Source organism: Coregonus clupeaformis, chromosome 36 (genome assembly GCF_020615455.1).
Source record: "Coregonus clupeaformis isolate EN_2021a chromosome 36, ASM2061545v1, whole genome shotgun sequence".
Lineage (NCBI taxonomy): Eukaryota > Metazoa > Chordata > Actinopteri > Salmoniformes > Salmonidae > Coregonus > Coregonus clupeaformis.
In genome coordinates, this window is record NC_059227.1 from 16,545,266 (window position 1) to 16,570,454 (window position 25,189).

Sequence of the window (25,189 nt, forward strand, 5' to 3'; positions counted from 1 at the left end):
GCCTTGGGTTTTAGGTTGTACTGCTGAAAGGTGAATTCATCTCCCAGTGTCTGATCGAAAGCAGACTGAACCAGGTTTTCCTCTAGGATTTTGCCTGTGCTTAGCTCCATTCTGTTTATTTTTTTATCTTGAAAAACTCCCCAGTCCTTAACAATAGAAAGCATACCCATAACATGATGCAGCCTCCACTATGCTTGAAAATGTGAAGAGTGGTACTGAGTAATGTGTTGTATTGGATTTGCTCCAAAGATAACACTTTGTATTCAGGACAGAGTTTTTTGCAGTATTACTTTAGTGCCTTGTTGCAAACAGGATGTGTGTTTTGGAATATTTTTGTACAGGCTCTCTTCTTTTCACTCTGTCAATTAGGTTAGTATTGTCACAACTTCGTCCGAAGCTGCCTCCCCTCCTTGTTCGGGCAGGCTTCGGCATTCGTCGTCACTGGCCTTCTAGCCACTGCCGCTCCATATCTCATTATTCCAATTGTCTTGTCAATTACACACACCTGGTTCATATTCCCCTCATTAATACATGTATAAGTGTTCCCTCTGCCCCCTTGTCCTTGTGGGTGATTGTTTCATGTGAGATGATAATAGCTCGGTGGAGCTACCTGTACGTTGTATTACCGGGGTATATTTTCCCTGTGTGCCTGTATTTGTTCCAGTGCGCCTGTTTAGCGCACTGGACTGTTGATGCTATCTAGCGTAACTGTGTACGACGGAATAAACTCTGTATTCAGTGATTTACCCTCCTGCGCCTGACTCCTTCAAATCACACTCTTACAAGTATTGTGGCGTAACTACAATGTTGTTGATCCATCCTCAGCTATCTCCTATCACAGCCATTAAACTCTGTAGCTGTTTTAAAGTCACCATTGGCCTCATGGTGAAATCCCTGAGAGGTTTCCTTCCTCTCCGGCAACTGAGTTAGGAAGGACAACTGTATCCGTTGTAGTGACTGTGTGTATTAATACACCATCCAAAGTGTAATTAATGACTTCACCATGCTCAAAGGGATATTCAATATCTGCTTTTTTGATTTTTACCCATCTACCAATAGGTGCCCTTCTTTGTGAGGCATTGGAAAACCTCCCTGGTCTTTGTGGTTGAATCTGTGTTTGAAATGCACTGCTCGACTGAGGGACCTTACAGATAATTGTTTGTGTGGGATACAGAGATGACTTGGTCATTCAAAAATAATGTTGAATACAATTATTGCACACAGTGAGTCCATGCAATTTATGTTACTTATTGACTCAAGACATTTCAGCTAAATTAATTTGTAAACATTAAAAATATATATAATTCCACTTTGACATTATGGGGTATTGTGTGTAGATCAGCGACACAAAATCTAAATGTAATCTATTTAAAAATCAGGCTGTAACACAACAAAATGTGGAGAAAGTCAAGGAGGGTGAATAATTTCTGAAGGCATGTATGTAGGGGTAAAGTGACTAGGCAAAATAATAGACAGTAGCAGCACCGTATGTGGTGAGTGTGAAAGTGTGTGGCGTCAGTATGCATGTGTGCGCATGTTATGTGTGTGTGGGCGTATGTAGTGTGTGTGTTGGGGTGTCAGTGTAAGTATGTGTGAGTGTGTGGGTAGAGTCCAGTGTGTGCACATAGAGTCAGTGCAAGAGACTTCGTGCAAAAAAGGTTCAATGCAGGTTGTCTGGGTAGCCATTTGATAAGCTATTTAGCAGTCTTAAGGCATGGGGGGTAGAAGTTGTTCAGGATCCTTTTGGTTGCAGACTTGGTGCATTTGTACGGCTTGCCATGAACTAGCAGAGAACAGTCTTGGGTGGCTGGAGTCTTTGAAAATGTTTTGGGAATTCCTCTGAGCTCTGACACCGCCTCGTATAGAGGTCCTGGATGGCATGGCGCTGGGGGCCAGTGATGTACTGGGCCGTACTCACCACTCTCTGTAGCGCCTTGCGGTCAGTTGTCTTGCTGTTGCCATACCAACAGTTGACGCAGCCAGTCAAGATGCTCTCAATGGTGTAGCTGTAGAACTTTGAGGATTAGAGGGCCCATGCCAAATCTTTTCACCCTCCTGGTACACTCACTCACACCCCCCCATTCTCTCTACTGGGTTCTGTTCAATAGGGCACCCAACATTTTAAAACATTTTGCAACGGAAAAAAGGAAATTAGCGTTTGCAATAGAGCAATTTCTTAACGCTGATGTCAATACCTTGACAAACTTAAGTGAGTGAGTGGCCATGAAAACGCGCAAGACTGATGGTTATAGCTATGTTCAACAAGTACTCTGAGTTTGCCAAATATTAGCAACACCTTCCTAATATTGAGTTAAGCAACACCCCCCCACAGTTTGGTGGCAAATTAACAGGGCCCTGTATTGTTTTTCCTGTTGGCTTGTGAGCAAGAAGCAGAAGCAAGGTCAGCTTCCATTATGAGGTAGCAGCATAATCCTCTGCTTGTGTAATTCCCCTTTTAAAATGCCTTCTGGTGTTTCCCCAAAATGGACTAACCTGCGTGACTCGCCACCGAGGGTGGGTAAGCAGGTTACCGTTTCTCTTCGCCACCCGGCACCGGCCCTGGCACTCGCCCCATAAATCAATTATCCCAACACTACAGCCTCTACTGCACCTCATTTTCTCCAGCCCTGTCTCTCTAACAGACACACACACGCACATATACTAATACATATACAGTGCCTTCGGGAAGTATATACAGTGCCTTCAGACCCCTTGAATTTTTCCACATTTTGTTACGTTACAGCCTTATTCTAAAATGGATTAAATAAATAAGAATCCTCAGAAATCTACACACAATACCACAGAATAACAGGTTTTTAGAACGTTTTGCAAATGTATTAAATGTAAAAAACAGAAATACCTTACTTACATAAGTCTTCAGACCCTTTGCTATGAGACTCGAAACTGAGCTCAGGTGCATCCCGTTTCCATTGATCATCTTTGAGATGTTTCTACAACTTTTTGGAGACCACCTGTGGTAAATGAAATTGATTGGACATGATTTGGAATGGCACACACCCATCTATATAAAGGTTCCACAGTTGACAGTGCATGTCAGAGCAAAAACCAAGCCATGAGGTCGAAGGAATTGTCCGTAGAGCTCCGAGACAGGATTGTGTCGAGCCACAGATCTGAGGAAGGGTACCAAAACATTTCTGCAGCATTGAAGGTCCCCAAGAACAGTGGCCATCATTCTTAAATGGAAGAAGTTTGGAACCACCAAGACTCTTCCTAGAGCTTTCCACCCGGCCAAACTGAGCAATCAGGGGAGAAGGGCCTTGGTCAGGGAGGTGACCAAGAACCCAATGGTCACTGACAGAGCTCTAGAGTTCCTCTGTGGAGATGGGAGAACCTTCCAGAAGGACAACCATCTCTGCAGCACTCCACCGATCAGGCCTTTATGGTAGAGTGGCTAGACCGAAGCCACTCCTCAGTAAAATGTACATGAAAGCCTGCTTGGAGTTTCCCAAAAAGCACCTAAAGACTCTCAAACCATGAGAAATAAGATTATCTGGTCTGAAGAAACCAAGATTGAACTTTTTGGCCTGAATGCCAAGGGTCACGTCTGAAGGAAACCTGGCACCATCCCTACGGTGAAGTATGGTGGTGGTAGCATCATGCTGTGGGGATGTTTTTCAGCGGTAGGGACTGGGAGACTAGTCAGGAGCGAGGGTAAAATAAATGGAGCAAAGTACAGAGAGATCCTTGATGAAAACAAGACAACAACTCTAAACGCACAGCCAAGACAACGCAGGAGTGGCTTTGGGACAAGTCTCTGAATGTCCTCGAGTACCCCAGCCAGAGCCCGGACTTGAACCCGATCTAACATCTCTGGAGAGACCTGAAAATAGCTGTGCATCAAACCTGAAAGAGCTTGAGAGGATCTGCAGAGAACAATGGGAGAAACTCCCCAGATACAGGTGTATCAAGCTTGTAGCGTCATACCCAAGAAGACTCAATGCTGTAATTGCTGCCAAAGGTGCTTCAACAAAGTACTGAGTAAAGGGTCTGAATACTTACGTAAATGTTTTTTTTTATAAATTAGCAAACATTTATAGAAACCTGTTTTTGCTTTGTCATTATGTGGTATTATGTGTAGATTGATGAGGGAAATTTAATCAATTTTAGAAAAAGGCTGTAACGTAATTTTTTTGGGAAAAAGTCAAGGGGTCTAAATAATTTCCGAAGGCACTGAATGCATTCACTAACTGTAAGTCACTCTGGATAAGAGCGTCTGCTAAATGACTAAAATGTAAATGTAAATATATACAAATACATATACAGTACCAGTCAAAAGTTTGGACCCACCTACTTATTCCAGGGTTTTTCTTTATTTTTTACAATTTTCTACATTGTATAATAATAATAATAATAATAATAATAATAAAAATAATAATGAAGACATCAAAATATATATTTGAGATTCTTCCAAGTAGCCACCCTTTGCCTTGATGACAGCTTTGCACACTATTGGCAATCTCTCAACCAACTTCATGAGGTAGTCACCTGGAATGCATTTCAATTAACAGGTGTGCCTTGTAAAAGTTAATTTGTGGGATTTCTTTCCTTCTTAATGCGTTTGAGCCAATCAGTTGTGTTGTGACAAGGTAGGGTTGGTATACAGAAAATAGCCCTTGTTTGTATAATACCAAGTCCATATTATGGCAAAAACTGCTCAATAAGCAAAGAAAAACAACAGTCCATCATTACTTTAAGACATGAAGGTCACTCAGTACGGAACATTTCAAGAACTTCGAAAGTTTCTTCAAGTGCAGTCGCAAAAACCATCAAGGGCTATGATGAAATTGGCTCTCATGAGGACCGCCACAGGAAAGGAAGACCCAGAGTTACCGCTGCTGTAGAGGATAAGTTCATTAGAGTTACCAGCCTCAGAAATTGCAGCCCAAATAAATGCTTCAAAGAGTTCAAGTAAGACGCATCTCAACATCAACTGTTCAGAGGAGACTGTGTGAATCAGGCCTTCACGGTCGAATTGGTGCAAAGAAACCACTATTAAAAGGACACCAATAAGAAGAGACTTGCTTGGGCCAAGAAACACGAGCAATGGACATTAGACAGGTGGAAATCTGTCCTTTGGTCTGATGAGTCCAAATTTGAGATTTTTGGTTCCAACCGCCGTGTCTTTGTGAGACGCAGAGTAGGTGAATGGATGATCTCCGCATGTGTGGTTCCCACTGTGAAGCATGGAGGAGGTGGTGTGATGGTGTGGGGGTGCCTTGCTGTTGACACTGTCTGTGATTTATTTACAATTCAAGGCACACTTAACCAGCAATGGATACCACAGCATTCTGCAGCGATACGCCATCCCATCTGGTTTGGGCTTAGTGGGACTAGCATTTGTTTTTCAACAGGACAATGACCCAACACACCTCCAGGTTGTGTAAAGGCTATTTGACCAAGAAGGAGAGGGATGGAGTGCTGCATCAGATGACCTGGCCTCCACAATCACCCGACCTCAACCCAATTGTGATGAGTTGGACCGCAGAGTGAAGGAAAAGCAGCCAACAAGTGCTCAGCATATGTGGGAACTCCTTCAAGACTGTTGGAAAAGCATTCCAGGTGAAGCTGGTTGAGAGAATGCCAAGAGTGTGCAAAGCTGTCATCAAGGCAAAGGGTGGCTACTTTGAAGAATCTAAAATATATTTTGATTTGTTTAACACTTTTTTGGTTACTACATGATTCCATATGTGTTATTTCATATTTTTTATTTCTTCACTATTATTCTACAATGTAGAAAAAAGTAAAAAATAAAGAAAAACCCTTGAATGAGTAGGTGTGTCCAAACTTTTGACTGTTACTGTATATGTATATACATACACACACAACACACAAAAAACGCAGACACAGCCGTTTGAAGGATGCCAGCGCCATGACGTTTCAGTTTTTGGGGCAGTGTGACTCACCTTCTCCTCTCACGCCACCTCTGCCAAAAAAACACAACATACACACCTCTACGCCGCCACATCCCTCCCTCCCTTGTTCCCTCTTCCAGATTAGTGTGATGCAGTATCTAAAACCACTGTAATCAAAAAATCCCCCCGGGGATTATTACATACTAGAAACCAAGCCATAATAAAACCTTTCCTTTATTGTTCAGTTCTACTTTGCTTTTTAGCATTCAAATCTATTTTTATTTAAAAAATGTTTACTCCAGATACAGACGTATACATACGAACAACAACTTAGAGACGCACACAAACAATGACTACATTTCATCTGCCCAGTCCCACATGCTCACACCTCAATCCCTAGTGCCTGCATTATTTTTTGCCACTTAATTGTACCAATTTGTTTTTTCTCGGTCACCCATGCTATTTCAATAATAAATCATTTGATGTGTTAATGATGGCGGATTGATTTCCACGTTTTTAGTATTTGTTATTTCAAGATGAGTGATGAGAAGAGAAGTGTCCAGCCCATTGGGTATCTCACTGCACTCCCATATGCCAGGTCTTGAAATATGCAGACAGACGGAATAAAGGTTTACATTGTAATACCTCTGACAGCCAACTTTCTAGCTCCGCCCATAACTTTTGGACTTCATTGCATTCCCAGAAAGCATGGATTATTGAGTCATTATTGGTTTTACACTTAAGACATGACTCTGCCGTTGTGCTGTAAAATTTGTAAATTTTGTCTCTTGTATAATAAATTCTATACATTAGTTTATAATGGATTAAGTGTACATTTTTGTTAACTGTAATTTTGTGACATATGCTTCAACATTCCCTCCATCTTGTGCAAACATCAGTTATTTTCAAGTCTTGGTTCCAATAGTAAAAAAAAAAAATCTAAGACATTGTCAGTTGGATATGCTCTCTGCAAGGTTTTGGATATCTTCCCTATCATATGATCATCCTTTTCTGACCCAAATAAGATTCCCTCAAGGTTGCTCTGATGTGCAACTTTTAAGTTGCATGTATTTGAAACTAGCATTCAGTTCTAATGCACCATAGAATATTAATTATGCTACTGGGGAAAAAAAGTACATGTTTTTGGCCAATATATTCCTCCTGCGATTTAACCTTGCGTTCCTTCTCCCCCACACCAATACAGTGTCAAGTCTGCAGCTTTAAATTAGCATTGGGGGCCTGAAAGAAATTCAATCGTTTAAAAGACCAACAGGAAAAAGGCCTAGGATAATGATCATTCTCATCCATCTATAGACTACCCTGGTGCCATCCCCAACTCTCCCTGCTCTGCCCCAGGTGTCCAAGGCAGAGGGGGAGTGCTTGGGGAGACGCTAGGATGTTAGGTGGGCCTGAAAGAAATTCTAGGATGTTAGGTGGGCCTGAAAGAAATTCAATCGTTTAAAAGACCAACAGGAAAAAGGCCTAGGATAATGATCATTCTCATCCATCTATAGACTACCCTGGTGCCATCCCCAACTCTCCCTGCTCTGCCCCAGGTGTCCAAGGCAGAGGGGGAGTGCTTGGGGAGACGCTAGGATGTTAGGTGGGCGTCTCGGTCATACTGAGCCTATTCCTGGAAACAAAACCGTGGTCTCAAATGAGCGCAGCGTGGAAAATAGCCATGATTTTAGTTTATAAAAACATATTGTTTGCCAGGATAAGGGTAGTACAAAAGAGAGGAGGAATGATTGGGGCAGTCTGCCTGCAGTGGGCAAGAAGATAAATAAATAGGTAATCCCCCTCGGGATTAGAAGTAGTAACATTTCCAGCACATAATCTTGTCAACTGGCACGCGTCTCAAAAGGACCCTACTGCATTTTTTAAAAACACTTCAAAACGTCCTCTTATAAGAGGTTGCTTCAACCCTCAACACTTTCAGTGAGGCCCTCAAAAGATTCTGTTGTCTGTGGCCGGCAATGAGAAAGAGACACTCAATCTCCATTGGGCCATATGTGTCACAAAGAAACTATAAATAGCCGGCAACACTACCTTCCAAAGTGTCTGTTACCTTGTGTCACCCTCCGAGTGTTAAAAAATGTAAAGTCCTCTGTTTTAGGGATCTGCGTGGTTCTGGTACCGGTTCCGACCTACGTTTCCGCTTATAAATTGATCGGTGGACACCATAGATGGAAATAGCTTGCATTGAGCGGTAGCCCTGATTCTCACGGACACAGTAGTATGTCTCTTTTGCCTTTGTGAAGCAGGATGTGAAATCTGACACCACTTGAAGCTGGGATGTCCCTCCTACCATTTCATTCACACTTCCGACTGTTCATCAACCCCTGGCTGAACCCTACATCACAGCGACTATCATCGTAGCGCAGCAGGAGAGAGTGATTTTGTCGCTGTAGCACATTCTGGGGTTAAAGTAAGGCAGTACGGTCCGGTACGGCGTCCCGTTAAAATAAATAGTGGGGGTACGCAGTACCGGTAAAACGTGAGCCTATCACAATTAATACAACATGCTGTAAGCTATTACACCATTATTTAACATTACTGCATGTCAGCAGGGATCATCAACTAGATTCAGCCGCGGGCCGATTTTTTCGTGAGCGGATGGTCGAGGGTCCGGAACATAATTACAAATCATTTGTAGACTGCAATTTGATCACAAACAGATATAATATTTGACAAAAACATGATAATTTCAAACGTTGCTTACATTTGTATACGATCATGTGTCTCTATTATGCATGGGAATACTTGGGAACAGATTTCCAAAATTAAAATAACTGGTGTTTTTACAATCTTTTATGTCCAACAATGAAAACTCTAAAAAATGTAAATACTTAAAAACATTTTGCTCAGAAAACTTGTGGGGGGGCAAATAAAATGGGCCGCCAGTTGGGTAACCCTGATGAATACTACAGTAAAGCCTGCAAAAATACTACAGTGTTATACTATAGTATTTATATCATAGTATACTATAGTATTTTTTCATGTGGGTATGTAATCAAAACAAGAACATAAAGCATAAAGGCTTCATAATTCATAAAGGTCATGTTAACTGACTGATATTATCTCAGAACAAAACGTAAAAGATCTCCTAAGCCTGTGTTAACCTCAGACCTTATTTTCAGCATTTATCCCAAAACCTCATTCTTTCCCCATTAATCTCCCCCATAGGAATGGCTGAACAAACCAGAGGTAACTAATTTACGTTTTTTAGGACTACAAGCTGGCAAGCTCTACATAACAGTAATCAGGGTTCAAATAATAAATACAAAACTATGGCCATGGTCGGCAGTATTTTTCCCCAGTGATGGAAGCATACCTGGCTCTGTGCAGTTCTTCGACTCTGTCTCGTTGTCGTTGTCGGGTTCATGTCCCATGAGCCTCCTTCCCCAATGTTCATACTTCTCGTGTCCATTTTTTAATGTTATTCCATGCCCTGGAAGAAAAGAGGCATCCTTGCTCATAAAAAAAACCATAGCCACGTTACATAAATAAGTAGAGTAACATCAGTGGTATAAAGTACTTAAGTAAATATACTTTAAAATTGTCACGACTTCCGCCGAGGCTGCCCCCCCTCCTGGTTCGGGCAGGCTTTGGCGTTCGTTGTCACCGGAGTACTAGCTACTGCCGATCCCATTCTCATCACTCCACTTGTTATGTCTTGTCAATCACACACTCCCCTAATTAGTATGTGTATAAGTGTTCCCTCTGTTCCCCTTGTCTTTGTGAGTGATTGTTTGTTGTGAGAGCGTGTAGCTCGGTTGAGCTACATTTCACTGTGTTATTGCCAAGGTGGATGTTTTCCCTTGTATAGTTTCGTTTGACGCTTGGTGCGTTTGATTTATGTAAACGGAATAAACTCTGGACTTCGGTATTTTACCTCCTGCGCCTGACTCCTTTCACACCTCGTCACAAAAAAAAAAAAAAAAAAAGTAGTATCTGTACTTTACTATTTATATTTTTGACAACTTCTACTCCACTACTTTCCTAAAGAAAATGTTATTTTTACTCCCATACATTTTCCTTGACACCCAAAAGTACTTTTTACATTTCGAATGCTCAAGCAGGACAGCAATATGGTTGAATTCATGCACCTAGCAATATAAAGCGTTGTCATCCCTACTGCCTCTGGTCTGGTTAACTCACTAAACACAAATACTGCATTTTTGTAAATAATAATAGATAAAAACAATAACATTGTGCCATCTGGTTTGCTTAATATAAGGAATTTTATGTATAGCATTTACTTTTTACTCAAGTATGATCATTTTTTACTTTTTCCACCACTGTACTTAAGTACATTTAAAAGCAGATACTTTTAGACTTTTACTCAAGTACTATTTTACTGGGTGACTGTGTCATTTTCTATTAAGGTATCTTTACTTTTACTCACGTATGACAATTGAGTACTTTTTCCCACCACTAAGTAACATAGAACGAGACATAACCAATGTATCTATGAAAAAGGTGCAAAAAAATACTGATGCATTCATAAATCGTGACAATGATTTGAATGCTGATCATTTGAAATGAAATTGATACGCATGGAAATTCTACCACAAACTAGATTGATAATGAATCACATTGTAGGATGGAGTAGGTTTCATTACAATTAATTTCCCCCTTCCTTTCAGGTTTGAATGTTAAGGGTTTCAAGTGGGATGAATACAAAATGAGAACTGCTTAATTCCCAATTACTGGATGCAAATCACCCATACACACGGCCAACTTGCGATGCTTGTGGCTTTTGTTAAGTCATTTCTCAAAGGTTTTCAATGAGATTGGAATGTGCAAGATGTCAGTGTTGGACCCTAGTTAGAGTATAGGCTCACTGATTTCAACCACCAACAGAAAAGGATTAGTGTCTTAACCGAATCACTGACTAACTAACCTTTACCCTAGGGTATAGATTTTTGGTCAAGTCACGGTCAAGAACTGAACAGACCAACCAGACTCAAGCTTTGAGGTAAGACATTAAGATGCGTTACGACGTCTGAATTCTATAGGAGATAGAAGCCTCGGGATGAAACCATGATAATTGCAAGGCAGAACAAGCTAGGTTACAGAGCAAGGGGCTTAAAAACCAAAACGAATTTGCTTTCCTGAGGCAGAAAACAAAGACATTAGCCTACGTAATTTCGACATGGATAATTGGGTAATATTTGGTTGACACGTTGATCAATGAGATCACAACCTATATTCACCCACTCAAAAAGACAGTCAAAAGTTAGTTGAATCTCCAATGTGTTGTCACTATGCTTTCAACCATCTCAAAGCACAACCAAATTCCAATGGAAAAACAAAGTCTGATTTTTGGTTTAGTTGTCACCCAAATGTCTATCACTGCACTTTCAACCATTTAAAAGCACAGCAAAGTTCAAATGAGAATACAATGTCAGATATTTTGAATATGTATACAGATTAAATGTGATATCACGGTGCTTCATCTAATAGCAGAACCAAATGACCTGGATTGCAGTTGAGATTACATTAAAAGTGCATTCTGCAAGTGATTCTGCACCGATTATTCCAGCAATTGTGAAGATCTCCACAGAACTGCGATGATGACCTATGCATACTGCTGTATCTTGAACATGCACATTTTAGATGATTACACTACCGGTCAAAGGTTTTAGAACACCTACTCATTCAAGGGTTTTTCTTTATTTTTACTATTTTCTACATTGTAGAATAATAGTGAAGACATCAAAACTATGAAATAACAAATATGGAATCATGTAGTAACCAAAAAAGTGTTAATTTTTATATATATATATATATATATATATACACACATATACATACACACAGCTTTGCACACTCTTGGCATGCTCTCAACCAGCTTCATGAGGTAGTCACCTGGATTGTGTTTCAATTAAAGAACTTTCAATGTTTCTTTAAGTGCAGTCACAAAAACCATCAAGCGCTATGATAAAACTGTCTCTCATGAGGACCGCCACAGGAATGGAAGACCCAGATTTACCTCTGCTCCCGAGGATAAGTTCATTAGAGTTACTAGCCTCAGAAATTGCAGGCCAAATAAATGCTTCACAGAGTTCAAGAATCAGACATCTAAACATCAACTGTTCAGAAGAGACTGTGTGAATCAGGCCTTCATGGACGAATTGCTGCAAAGAAACCACTACTAAAGCACACCAATAAGAATAGACCGGTGGAAATGTGTAATTTGGTCTGGAGTCCAAATTAGAGATTTTTGGTTCCAACCGCTGTCTTTGTGAGACACAGTGTGGGTGAACGGATGATCTCTGCATGTGTATTTCCCACCGTAAAGCATGGAGGAGGAGGTGTTATGGTGTGGGGGTACTTTGCTGGTGACACTGTCTGTGATTTATTTAGAATTCAAGGCACACTTAACCAGCATGGCTCCCACAGCATTCTGCAGCGATACACCATCCCATCTGGTTTGGGCTTAGTGGGACTAGCATTTGTTTTTCAACAGGACAATGACCCAACACACCTCCAGGCTGTGTAAGGGCTATTTTACCAAGAAGGAGAGTGATGGAGTGCTGCATCAGATGACCTGGCCTCCACAATCCCCCGACCTCAACCAAATTGAGATGGTTTGGGATGAGTCAGACCGCAGAGTGAAGGAAAAGCAGCCAACAAGTGCTCAGCATATGTGGGAACTCCTTCAAGACTATTGGAAAAGCATTCCAGGTGAAGCTGGTTGAGAGAATGCCAAGAGTGTGCAAAGCTGTCATCAAGGCAAAGGGTGGCTATTTGATGAATCTCAAATATATTTTGATTTGTTTAACACTTTTTTGGTTACTACATGATTCCATATGTGTGATTTCATAGTTTTGATGTCTTCACTATTGTTCTACAATGTAATAAATAAAGACAAACCCTTGAATGAGTAGGTGTTCTAAAACTTTTGACCGGTAGTGTACATAAGAAATGTATAGTTGCAATAACCTCAAAATGTGGCCATGAATGTGTTACTCATTTTAAGGTTGAATGTTACATTGGTTTGTAAGATGGCCTTAACTTTAAGCTGAATTTACTGCATTACAAAAGTAATATTGAATTGTGTTTTGATGACAACGCAACCAAATATCAACATTTAAAAAGATATGCATCTACTGCTTGGATAGTTCCATCTGAGCCACCGACTTAATCCCATTCTTTAACTTTTATTTTTGGTTGAGTTGGAGATATGAATCCAACATATCATTTGTTAACTTGTCGACAAGTTAAAAAAGGCTATTAGTTGTATTTCAAAAGTGATATTGAGTTGTGTTTGGTTGTCAACGCAACCAAATATCAACATTTGAAGGAGATGCATCTTCTGCTTGGATAGTTCCATCTGTGCCACTGACTTATTCTGCCATTAATTCCAGTTTGTCTACAAATGAATAATTGATATGTTGGATTCACGTCTCAACCAAAAATCTAAGTTATATAGTAGGACTAAATCACTTTGATTTGATTTATTACTATACTTTAACTTAGATTTTTGGTTGAGATGGAGACGTGAATCCAACATATACACTGAGTATACAAAACATTAAGAACACCTGCTCTTTCCATAACATAGACTGACCAGGTGAAAGCTATGATCCCTTATTGATGTCACTTGTTCAATCCACTTCAGATCAGAGTAGATGAAGGGGATGAGACAGATTAAAGAAAGATTTTTATTGAGTTGTGTATGAGTGCAATTCAGAGGGTGAATGGGCAAGACAAAAAAATTGAAGTTCCTTTGAACGGGGTATGGTAGTAGGTGCCAGGCGCAGCGGTTTGTGTCAAGAACTGCAACGTTGCTGGGTTTTTCACTCTCAACAGTTTCCCGTGTGTCTCAAGAATGGTCCACCATCCAAAGGACATCCAGCCAACTTGATAACTGTGGGAAGCATTGACGTCAACATGGGCCAGCATCCCTGTGGAACACTTTCAACACCTTGTAGAGTCCAGGCCCCGACGAATTAAGGCTGTTCTGATGGCAAAATGTTGATATTTGGTTGCGTTGACAACCAAACACAATTCAATAATATCATAACATTTTAAATCAACCAGTGCTTGAAATCCTAGGCCTATTGTATTGTCAATTTTTTGTTGAATTCTGGATTGAATTCAAACAATTGCTGTTGATGACTTTTCAAACAATATATAGGCCTAAATAGCATAATTGATGATTGATAAAGAATGGTTAAATGTACCCTTTGGAATGACTTCGATAGCAGCAGTGAATCTATTTCGTTTTTAAGTGGGGATCTCTCAACAATCACGCTCTTGGTAATAGTCAGTGACATATCATAGCTAAGCAGGACTGGGCTTGGGTAAAACCTTGGATGGGAGACCAAAGGGTAGCTGTAGATCAGGGATGGGGGTGTAATTCTGTGCAGTTTGCAATGGGGCGTAGAGAAAATGTTGCCGTTTTACAGCAAGTTTGCTGCAATTTTACATATTTCTCCATGGGGCGGAGAGAAAATGTAGCAGTTTTACAGGCAATTTCCTGCAATTCTACACATTTTGCCATAAGGTCGAGGTAAATGTTTACAGTTTATATTTTTTACTTAGTAGGAAATAAACTAAATGTATTGAAGTTATTGGAAAATGCATTAATTTGCCCAAGTTAATCATAAAAAATAAAAATAAAAATAAAAAAGACATGAACAAAATGCATCAGTGATTCATATTTACATGCAACTTTCTGAAACGGAACAGGAATGCCCCCATCGATGTGTTGTGGGAGGTGCTTGCATACGTATGTCTGGTCTACACGTTGTGTAGCCATTAGCGTTAATGCTAATGATAACTGTCTGCTGGTAGATGGAAAGGCTTTCCCAAAAACCTTCTCAATTAAATGTTAACTACAAAGAAGCCCTTGTATACCTGGCAGAATGATATCATGATTATTTGCATCAATCCAGTGGCCGTTTGTTTAACAAACTCTGCAATCACATGAGCGCTACAGAAACACTGATCTCTGGCTGGTGCTCACTTGCATTAAAGGGTAACTACACACACAATTCTAAATGTAGATCTACATTTCTTTCTTTTTTTCCCAGACCTCAAAAGTGGTCTCCTGATCTGGTTTAAGCATTGTTGTGGACTTAGAACATCAAATTGTGTTGTTTTTCTCAAAAAAAATCAAAATGTGATTTTGTCAGCAAAAACCTGAAAAATACTGGGAAAACTGAAACCTGGAAAAACAAAACAGAAATTGGGAAAAAACAAAACAGAATCAGCCAAAAAAAATAAAAAACAGATTTTATAGGGCCCTATTAGGACTGCAAACACACACACACACACACACACACAGAGAGACACAGAAAGACAGAGAGAGACAATAATCATATTGCAACTCGGTCCAATCATCTGGCGAGGGAGATGAACCAATGACACCCATCAATCTCTGCCAACTTCCTGTGCCACGAGCGGCTCCCACACAAACACGGCTCCTCTCCGCCTCCCTGCCCTGACACTGCTGAGATGTCCCAGCGCCTACTCCCTCACCATCACCCTACAGCACACACACCTGTCAGACCCGGCCTGGCCCTAGCTCTGTAACCACCCGGCGTACTCTCAAACATACTCTACCTTCCCCATCATGGAGACATACCCTGCTCCAATCAGAATGGAGGGTGACAGAGAGACATAACCCTTAAGTAATCCATCGCTCAATTCCTATCCATCTGGCCTTATTCTGTTGGCACTACATTTGTCACAGACAACCAACCCCAGAGTACTCCCATCCATAAAAACAGGAGTCAGAGAAGGGACATGGGCATATTATGACATTACGAATGCCTGGTTCCTATTCTTATGGTGGTTCAGGATTGAGAGCAATATGGAGAGCAGTCGGATGAGTTCAGGGGGGAGGAATACAGGAGGATAATGGAGGGGAGGTGAGGGGTTATACCTGTATTTCTCTCTGATCAAACACCTGCCTCCAACATCTGCCTCACAAAAGGTGATGGTCAAACGTGACATGTCCAATCATGGTAGGCATTCACACAGCATGCTCTCTTATCAAATACCCCAATCACGGCACACAGGTCATGCAACCTTGATTAAATGCAAAAAAAGGCAAGCCATTACTGACAATAAAGCTTTAACTTTGGTCACCGTAGAGCCCGCCTTTTGGAGATAAGAGATTTGCGGCAAGCTCGTCTGTATGATATAATTCCAGAATAATCTTTTAAGCCTCTTGTTGTTTTCCAATGTAATTAATAAAAACTCCAATATATCAGTGCGGGTGGAAATCGGCCTACAGTACATGCCATAATAAGCTGATTTGTGGTGGGTTTCTGCGCTCAGGGGCCTGAGTGGACGCAGATGGACATGTTCCACTACTGGGTTGGAGAGGTGGAGGGTCACAGCAGAGAGGAAGAGGCGAAGCGAGAGGTTTCTACACCCAAAATCTGTACACGAAAAATAAGCCCACGAAGTGAGGAATATTTGTATGGAGGTCAATGAGTGTCGAATTTGGTCAACCAAAAATGTAATCGCTAATTTGCTACGTGAGGCTTATTTGATCGAATAGAAGTTTCATAATGGTTAGGATTGTTGCCGCGTTCAAAACAACTGGGAACTAGGAACTCTGAACTAGGAAATCTCCGACATCAGAGCGTTCAAGACAGCTGGGAACTCTGTCTTTCAACTCAGAATTCCAAGTCGGAAACTCTGGCATCTTTCTAGAGCTCAGATTTCCAACCTGAACATCACTGACGTCATGATTTAACCTAGTTTTTTTTTGTTCAGAGTTGTCTTGAAAACACCATACGGCCCATGTTGTGGTGTTGTGAAGGGTAATGGCACTCTATAGGACTCCAATTGCTTCCAATTACCCTAGGCCACAGCCCTTCCGCCACAAACTCTTAACCTCCATCCAAACCCTCCCCCCATGTGCCTCTGTTCAACTGCGAATAATAAATACACCTAAACCTGGATTTCTCATCTCCCTCTCCTCATTGCATTCTGACTGATGTGCCATTGTGACAGCAGAAATCCTAAACCAGACAGTCCTATAAAAAACTTCCAGTCCTTTGTTTTAGTTGTGCTCTTCGAGCTTAGTGTCAATCCTAAACACTGCTGCCTAAAGACAGGATGACTGACATCCATTGGTCATTTAGAATTCATCTAGGGTGAAACCTCTATTCATGTCATAACAAAATGTCAGTGACAGTGCTTATAAGTGGGCCTTATCAGTCATATGTTCTGTTCAAAAGCAAACTGACAGGGCTACTTGTCTGATTACATCTTGCTAATGTGTGAGCAACTCATTCTGAATGTTCACACGTGCCTGAGGTGAGTTATGACAGGTGCGTGGGGGCCCATGTCCTTTGGTTTTTGGGCACGTCACGCACATGGTCAGCCATCAAACTTAAAGAGCGACTGAACGCACTGATTCCGCATGTTGCTCATTAAGAAAAACAAGATTTCAGTCTTGGGTGTGGTTTGATGTGGCAGTTAGAGGTTTGTCTCTCGTGAGACACCATAGGAACAAATACAATAACATTGTATTTGCCACATACGCCGAATACAACAGGTGTAGACCTTACAAAGCCAGAATTACTTCCTCAAAACAGTCAATGGATATAGGATAACTCCAGAAACTGACGTTTTTGCTGAAGTTTCATTTGCGCAATTTTACATTAAGGTGTTTGGTGCAGTATTTCTCAAGTTAAGTGCATGATGTGTTTTTATGTCTCTGCTGCGCTGATCGGCAGGTCTGTCACACACTGTTATACAGTAGGACTGGATAGAGCGCAATCATTGCAGCTGTGTATCCCATTAGTGGGCAAGTGAGCATTGTCCTACTCAACCCATCCCTCAAGTAAGTCATGACTAACTCAAACTCTTTTGGACGAGGCTGACTTTCTGAACAAAATTATCCTATTTACACTAGTCTATTTTGACAGGAGAATAAATGTTTCTAATAATCGATGCCACGGGCTTTTCTATCAAGTTTATTGCCTTAAAAGGTTTACACAGAGCACACCTGAGCAGCTGTGAATCATGTATTAGAGAGAGAGCCACACACCTCCCCATGTTTAGGCAATGTCCCAAATGAGTGGTGAAGACTACATGGTATATTTGTTGTACTTTTTACCCTTTTTTCTCCCCAATTTCATGATATCCAATTGGTAGTTACGGTCTTGTCCCATCGCTGCAACTCCCGTAAGAACTCGGGAGAGGCGAAGATCGAGAGCCATGAGTCCTCCGAAACACTGCCCTGCCAAGCCGCACTGTTTCTTGGCACACTGCCCGCTTTACCCGGAAGCCAGCCGCACCAATGTGTCGGAGGAAACACCATTCAACTGGTGACCAAAGTCAGCGTGCATGCGCCCGGCACGCCACAGGAGTCGCTAGAGCACGATGGTATAAGGACATCCCAGCCAGCCAAACCCTCCCTTAACCCGGACAACGCTGGGCCAATTGTGTGCCGCCTCATGGGTCTCCCGGTCACGGCTGGCTGCGACACAGCCTGGGATCGAACCCAGATCTGTAGTGACACCTCTAGCACTGCAATGCAGTGCCTTAGACCGCTGCGCCACTCAGGAAGCCCAGCAGGTTAGAACTTACACAGCCGGTTAGGATAATGTAGCGGGTTATGAGAATTAGGTTTAAGGTTAGGACAATAGTTAGGTTTCGGGTTAGTTACAACACAAAAATTATCCCCGAAACGACTCAAGACGATTTATGATTCACTTCAGTCTGTAGCCTACCATCTAGCCCAGGAATGGGCAACTCAGTCAGGGTCTCAACTTACTGTAGAGTTAGAATAGTAGACTACACAAGGTGCAAGTTTAAAAATGTGGTTGTGCATCAGCAGATTCTCTTATGTCAGTCACTCAATTAGCCAATGTCAGCTAACATTTTTTAGATTGGTAAATTAGTCTAGCCAGCTATCACCGCTTAATTAACGACCAGGCATGAAGGGCAAGTGCCCAGGGGCCCAGACGCCCATTGATTTTGTTAGCCACTCTCACTCAGATAATTTTAACTTGGCATTAGTCATGGCAAAATGTGTAGAATTTCTGGAAATGTTATAAAATTGCTAAATGTTCACCGCCCCATGGCAAAATATGTAGTATTGCAGGATAGGGGGGCCCCAATAGAGCTGGCCCTGTCCAGTGTGCAATTGTGTGTGAAGCCCTGGGCGAAACACGATGATGCCAGCATTACCACATGCCTACGTTAATTCTCTCTCAAACACTGAGTGACTGATGCGCCAGGCTGGTTGCTCTCGCGCCTGGCTCAGGCATTTGCCATTGGGTGACAACCTCAAACCAAATGTCGACCAACACACGATAAAATATTGTTGAGGTTTCATGATAGCCTACATTCTTGGTGATGTATATGGATGTCGAGGTGTGAGACACCTTGCCCGCTTCTTAAATTAGAAACGTGTTGCAGCCGCGCACACTGCGGCATACGGAAAGACTAACGCATACTCGAACACGATGAGGAAAAATGATAGTGACCCATATCACAGAGATAAGGTATCCTCACAATTAACAGGTAGGCCCTACATGGGAGTTGTCATGAGAGCGTTGGGTCATAATGCCGAGGCAAACATGCTACAGCCACTGCGTCTACATTGAGACTAAATGCAGAGTTTCTCAAAACCTCACGACATTGGTATAAACCATCACATCACTAAGCATTTTGCACTGAATAATTAAGAGCAATAACCATGCACTTTATCAGTGGTTCCATCTTATCTCTCCATCGTTTTGATGCAGATGAATATCTGGAAATGCTGGGGGGAAGCGCACCATAAATGATTCGGACAATTCTTTGCTTGCATGTCCTTGAAAATCTATTTTTATGAGCCTGGTGAAAGGCAATTCTCTGTATATAATTAATGGCTAGCGGGTGCACGATTACACTGCAGAATTCTCAGCTGTTCCGCTCCGTCCTCCCTGCCCCACGTTTCTCAGCAGTTTCCCCGGCTCACACTCACCTGTCTTTGTCAGCAATACTGACATGCTCCACGTCATGCAGAGGACACTGCAGAGAAAACAGACTTGAACGAAAAGCATTTCTCTCCTCTTGCGAACTTTGAAAATATTTGTGATTATGGTCTTTTTCGAGACGCTCTTGTTCTCGTCCTGGTCCATGGCTGCAGCTTCGCCAAACGGAGATGTATTGTCCTTGCCTCACTGCGGACGGGAGAGTCCGAAGGAATTAACCGTTTTCGCCGCTTCACACAGAACAGGATCCGGACGCGGTCCTCATTTCAAGTGGTTGGGGCGCAGAAGCGAAGTAGTGGAGCGGTCAGTTTGGATGTGCCACGGAGACAATGCTGTTCAGCTGTTGGATTGCTAGAACAGCGCGTGAAAATTCCGTGCCCGCACAACAGGCAATGACAGGGCGGTCAATTCCAAAGGTCTCCAATCAATTAAGCATTTATCTCGCAAATCCCAGATTCTACCCTTTAAGTTTAAGCAAATAAGCTACCATGGCATTTGAAATTAATTGTGGGCTATTCCGGGTTGCCTTCAAAGTAGCCTTAAATGTTCTACTGAATGTACATTTAAAGCATCCTCTTCAGTTAATGATTCAACTGCATATGGCCGTAGAACTGTACGTACCCGACTGGTTTCAATTAATACGCGGCGGAAGAGCGCAATCTGATTTCATCAAGGTTAACCTCATTTTTACATTCGGGTAGCAGTCATGTCACATCGTTCGAACACCTCCCCTTAAATTCGTAGAGCAGAAGAATAAGCGCGCGGATGGTAAGACTATCATCAACTTCGTCGCTCCGGGTGTTGTTTTCTTTTAGGCTACGTTCTTTGGTCCATTTAAAACACCTCGACGGATTCCTCCAACTGCAACTTTTCCGAGGGTGTCATGTGCGGACACGTGATAGTTTGCAGCAATAGATAATTATCTTGTCTAGAGCTCGGTTACAACTGAACTGAAAACAACTGGACCATCCAACCTGAAATCCCAACAGCAGCTTATCGACCACTCCGAACTCGAACGTCTGTTTCTTTGACAAAAAAACAACACCTTTATTATAAAGCATTGCATACATAAAATCACATTTCATGCAATTCTATGTCATTTTGCATGACTGGAAACTTTGGCATAATCTTTTTAATAGCCTACTGCACAAATGATTGAAATGACAGGCTTTGACAAACTGAGATCAATAAAAACAACCTCCTATTGAATCCATCAACAGCCTAGGCCTAGACACATATTGTACAATAGGAGGAGGAAATTATAGTCCTAAAAAAGTTTTCCAGTTTCACTGACACACCCAATGATGTGCAGCTCACTGGCCGGCAATGGCCGATGCGCTTGTGCCAACATATTGTCTCTCTTGTAGCCTAAACAATGTTTGCTCAATAGGCCTATTTGGATGTTTATCAAATATTTTGGTAGTCTACAGCAGACAGATTTGTATTTTCTTTTCAGCAGGAGCCATTTGCTTTCCAACCTGTGTTTTCCCTCCATTGTATTTGAAATATTTTGTCTGCATGCTGTTCACTGACAGATTTGCGGCGCATTCCCGACTGCAGGCTATGTCTTGTTCTTGGGCTACAGGCAATCCACAGCCAGGCTATTTTAAAAATAAGCTATTGATCCTCTGTGGCTAAATAATAGTCCTACTCATGGTGTAGTAGGCTATTCTGAATTATTAATTTATTTCAGACAGAATTTATGCTATAATTTTGGCACATTTATTTCAATGTATCAGGGGTGCTGCATCACCTTCAGCACCCTTCCCGCGGCAATGATTCTATAAGGAAATAAATTATAAAATGCTGCTGAGCATAGGCTATCAGCCAACCAGACCGAATGATGTAAATCGAGTGATAATCATATCTCAGGATGTCTACAGATTCTCTCTTCTCCCTGTTTTTGTTTGCTTGGAAATGGTGATACTGGAGGATGTTATCAGAAGAAACTGTGTAACCTAGCATTTACAGTGAGGGAAAAAAGTATTTGATCCCCTGCTGATTTTGTACGTTTTCCCATTGACTAAGAAATGATCAGTGTATAATTCTAATGGTAGGTCTATTTGAACAGTGAGAGACAGAATAACAACAAAAAAATCCAGAAGAACGCATGTCAAAAATGTTATAAATTGATTTGCATTTTAATGAGGGAAATAAGTATTTGACCCCCTCTCAATCAGAAAGATTTCTGGCTCCCAGGTGTCTTTTATACAGGTAACGAGCTGAGATTAGGAGCACACTCTTAAAGGGAGTGCTCCTAATCTCAGTTTGTTACCTGTATAAGAAGACACCTGTCCACAGAAGCAATCAGTCAATCAGATTCCAAACTCTCCACCATGGCCAAGACCAAAGAGCTCTCCAAGGATGTCAGGGACATGATTGTAGACCTACACAAGGCTGAAATCGGCTACAAGACCATCGCCAAGCAGGTTGGTGAGAAGGTGACAACAGTTGGTGCGATTATTCGCAAATGGAAGAAACACAAAATAACTGTCAATCTCCCTCGGCCTGGGGCTCCATGCAAGATCTCACCTCGTGGAGTTGCAATGATCATGAGAACGGTGAGGAATCAGCCCAGAACTACACGGGATGATCTTGTCAATGATCTCAAGGCAGCTGGGACCATAGTCAGCATGACAATGACCCAAAACACACAGCCAAGGCAACAAATGAGTGGCTCAAGAAGAAGCACATTAAGGTCCTGGAGTGGCCTAGCCAGTCTCCAGACCTTAATCCCATAGAAAATCTGTGGAGGGAGCTGAAGGTTCGAGTTGCCAAACGTCAGGCTTGAAACTTTAATGACTTGGAGAAGATCTGCAAAGAGGAGTGGGACAAAATCCCTCCTGAGATGTGTGTAAACCTGGTGGCCAACTACAAGAAAAGTCTGACCTCTGTGATTGCCAACAAGGGTTTTGCCGGTCTTGTTTTGCAGAGGGGTCAAATACTTATTTCCCTCATTAAAATGCAAATACATTTATAACATTTTTGACATGCGTTTTTTGTTGTTATTCTCTCTCTCACTGTTCAAATAAACCTACCATTAAAATTATAGACTGATCATGTCTTTGTCAGTGTGCAAACGTACAAAATCAGCAGGGGATCAAATACTTTATTCCCTCACTGTATATAGTATGTATAAGCTGGAAGTAGAAGACTACCTGTTGTTGTCCATTAGTTTACTCCAATTAGGGGAGGGATGGTAGGGTTAGGGGAAAATAATAAAGGAAAATATATATATTTTGAAATATATACAGTACCAGTCAAAAGTATGGACACACCTACACATTCAAGGATTTTTCTTTATTTTTAGTATTTTTTACATTGTTGAATAATAGTGAAGACAATTGTTGAATAATAGTGTAATAGTGAAGACAACATTCGGAGAGTACGACCCTGCCTTACACAGGAAGCGGCACAGGTCCTAATCCAGGCACTTGTCATCTCCCGTCTGGATTACTGCAACTCGCTGTTGGCTGGCCTCCCTGCCTGTGCCATTAAACCCCTACAACTCATCCAGAATGCCGCAGCCCGTCTGGTGTTCAACCTTCCCAAGTTCTCTCACGTCACCCCCTCCTCCGCACACTCCACTGGCTTCCAGTTGAAGCTCGCATCCGTTACAAGACCATGGTGCTTGCCTATGGAGCAGTGAGGGGAACGGCACCTCCGTACCTTCGGGCTCTGATCAGTCCCTACACCCAAACGAGGGCATTGCGTTCATCCACCTCTGGCCTGCTGGCTCCCCTTCCTCTGCGGAAGCATAGTTCCCGCTCAGCCCAGTCAAAACTGTTCGCTGCTCTGGCACCCCAATGGTGGAACAAGCTCCCTCACGACGCCAGGACAGCGGAGTCACTCACCACCTTCCGGAGACATTTGAAATCCCCACCTCTTTAAGGAATACCTGGGATAGGATAAAGTAATCCTTCTACCCCCCCCCAAAAAAAGAAAAAAAAGAAAAGTGTAAAGTGGTTTTCCCACTGGCTATAGGGTGAATGCACCAATTTGTAAGTCGCTCTGGATAAGAGCGTCTGCTAAATGACGTAAATGTGCCCTTGAGCAAGGCACTTAACCCTAATTGCTCCTGTAAGTCGCTCTGGATAAGAGCATCTGCTAAATGACTAAAATGTAAATGTAAAATGTACATCAAAACTATGAAATAACACATATGGAATCATGTAGTAACCAAAAAAGTGTTAAACAAATCAAAATATATTTTATATTTGAGATTCTTCAAATAGCCACCCTTTGCCTTGATGACAGCTTTCCACACTCTTGGCATTCTCTCAACCAGCTTCATGAGGTAGTCACCTGGAAGGCATTTCAGTTACATTTTACATTTTAGTCATTTAGCAGACGCTCTTATCCAATTAACAGGTGTGCCTTCTTAAAAGTGAATTTGTGGAATTTATTTCCTTCTTAATGCGTTTGAGCCAATCAGTTTTGTTGTGACAAGGTATACAGAAGATAGCCCTATTTGGTAAAAGACCAAGTCCATATTATGGCAAGAACAGCTCAAATAAGCAAAGAGAAATGACAGTCCATCATTACTTTAAGACATGAAGGTCAGTCAATACGGAACATTTCAAGAACTTTGAACGTTTCTTCAAGTGAAGTCGCAAACACCATCAAGCGCTATGATGAAACCGGCTCTCATGAGGACCGCCACAGGAATAGAAGACCCAGAGTTACCTCCGTTGCAGAGGAAAAGTTCATTAGAGTTACCAGCCTCAGAAATTGCAGCCCAAATAAATGCTTCATAGAGTTCAAGTAACAGACACGTCAACATCAACTGTTCAGAGGGGACTGTGTGAATCAGGCCTTCATGGTCGATTGCTGCAAATAAACCACTACTAAAGGACACCAATAAGAAGAAGAGACCTGCTTGGGCCAAGAAACACAAGCAATGGACATTAGACCAGTGGAAATATGTCCTTTGGTCTGGAGTCCAAATTTGAGATTTTTGATTCCAACCGCCGTGTCTTTGTGAGACGTGGTGTGGGTGAACGTATGATCTCCGCATGTGTATTTCCCACCGTAAAGCATGGAGGAGGAAGTGTTATGGTGTGGGGGTGCTTTGCTGGTGACACTGTCTGTAATTTTTTTTAAATTCAAGGCACACTTAACCAGCATGGCTACCACAGCATTCTGCAACGATACACCATCCCATCTAGTTTAGGCTTAGTGGGACTATCATTTGTTTTTCAACAGGACAATGACCCAACACACCTCCAGGCTGTGTAAGGGCTATTTTACCAAGAAGGAGAGTGATGGAGTGCTGCAACAGATGAACTAGCCTCCACAATCCCCCGACCTCAACCCAATTGAGATGTTTTGGGATGAGTCGGACTGCAGAGTGAA

General features: G+C 41.9%; 1 protein-coding gene across 1 annotated transcript in view; it reads right to left on the bottom strand.

Moving 5' to 3' along the window:
• LOC121552836 (sodium/potassium/calcium exchanger 4-like) overlaps positions 1-21,392 on the bottom strand; it is a 71,893-nt gene extending 50,501 nt beyond the window's left edge. The window contains exons 1-2 of the mRNA XM_041865903.2: positions 19,825-21,392; positions 9,208-9,324 (exon numbers count right to left, since the gene is read on the bottom strand). Coding sequence (XP_041721837.1) covers positions 9,208-9,324; positions 19,825-19,981 — 274 coding nt within the window. The 5' untranslated portion in view covers positions 19,982-21,392. The remainder of the gene's footprint in view (positions 1-9,207; positions 9,325-19,824) is intronic.
• Between the last annotated feature and the right edge of the window lie 3,797 nt (positions 21,393-25,189).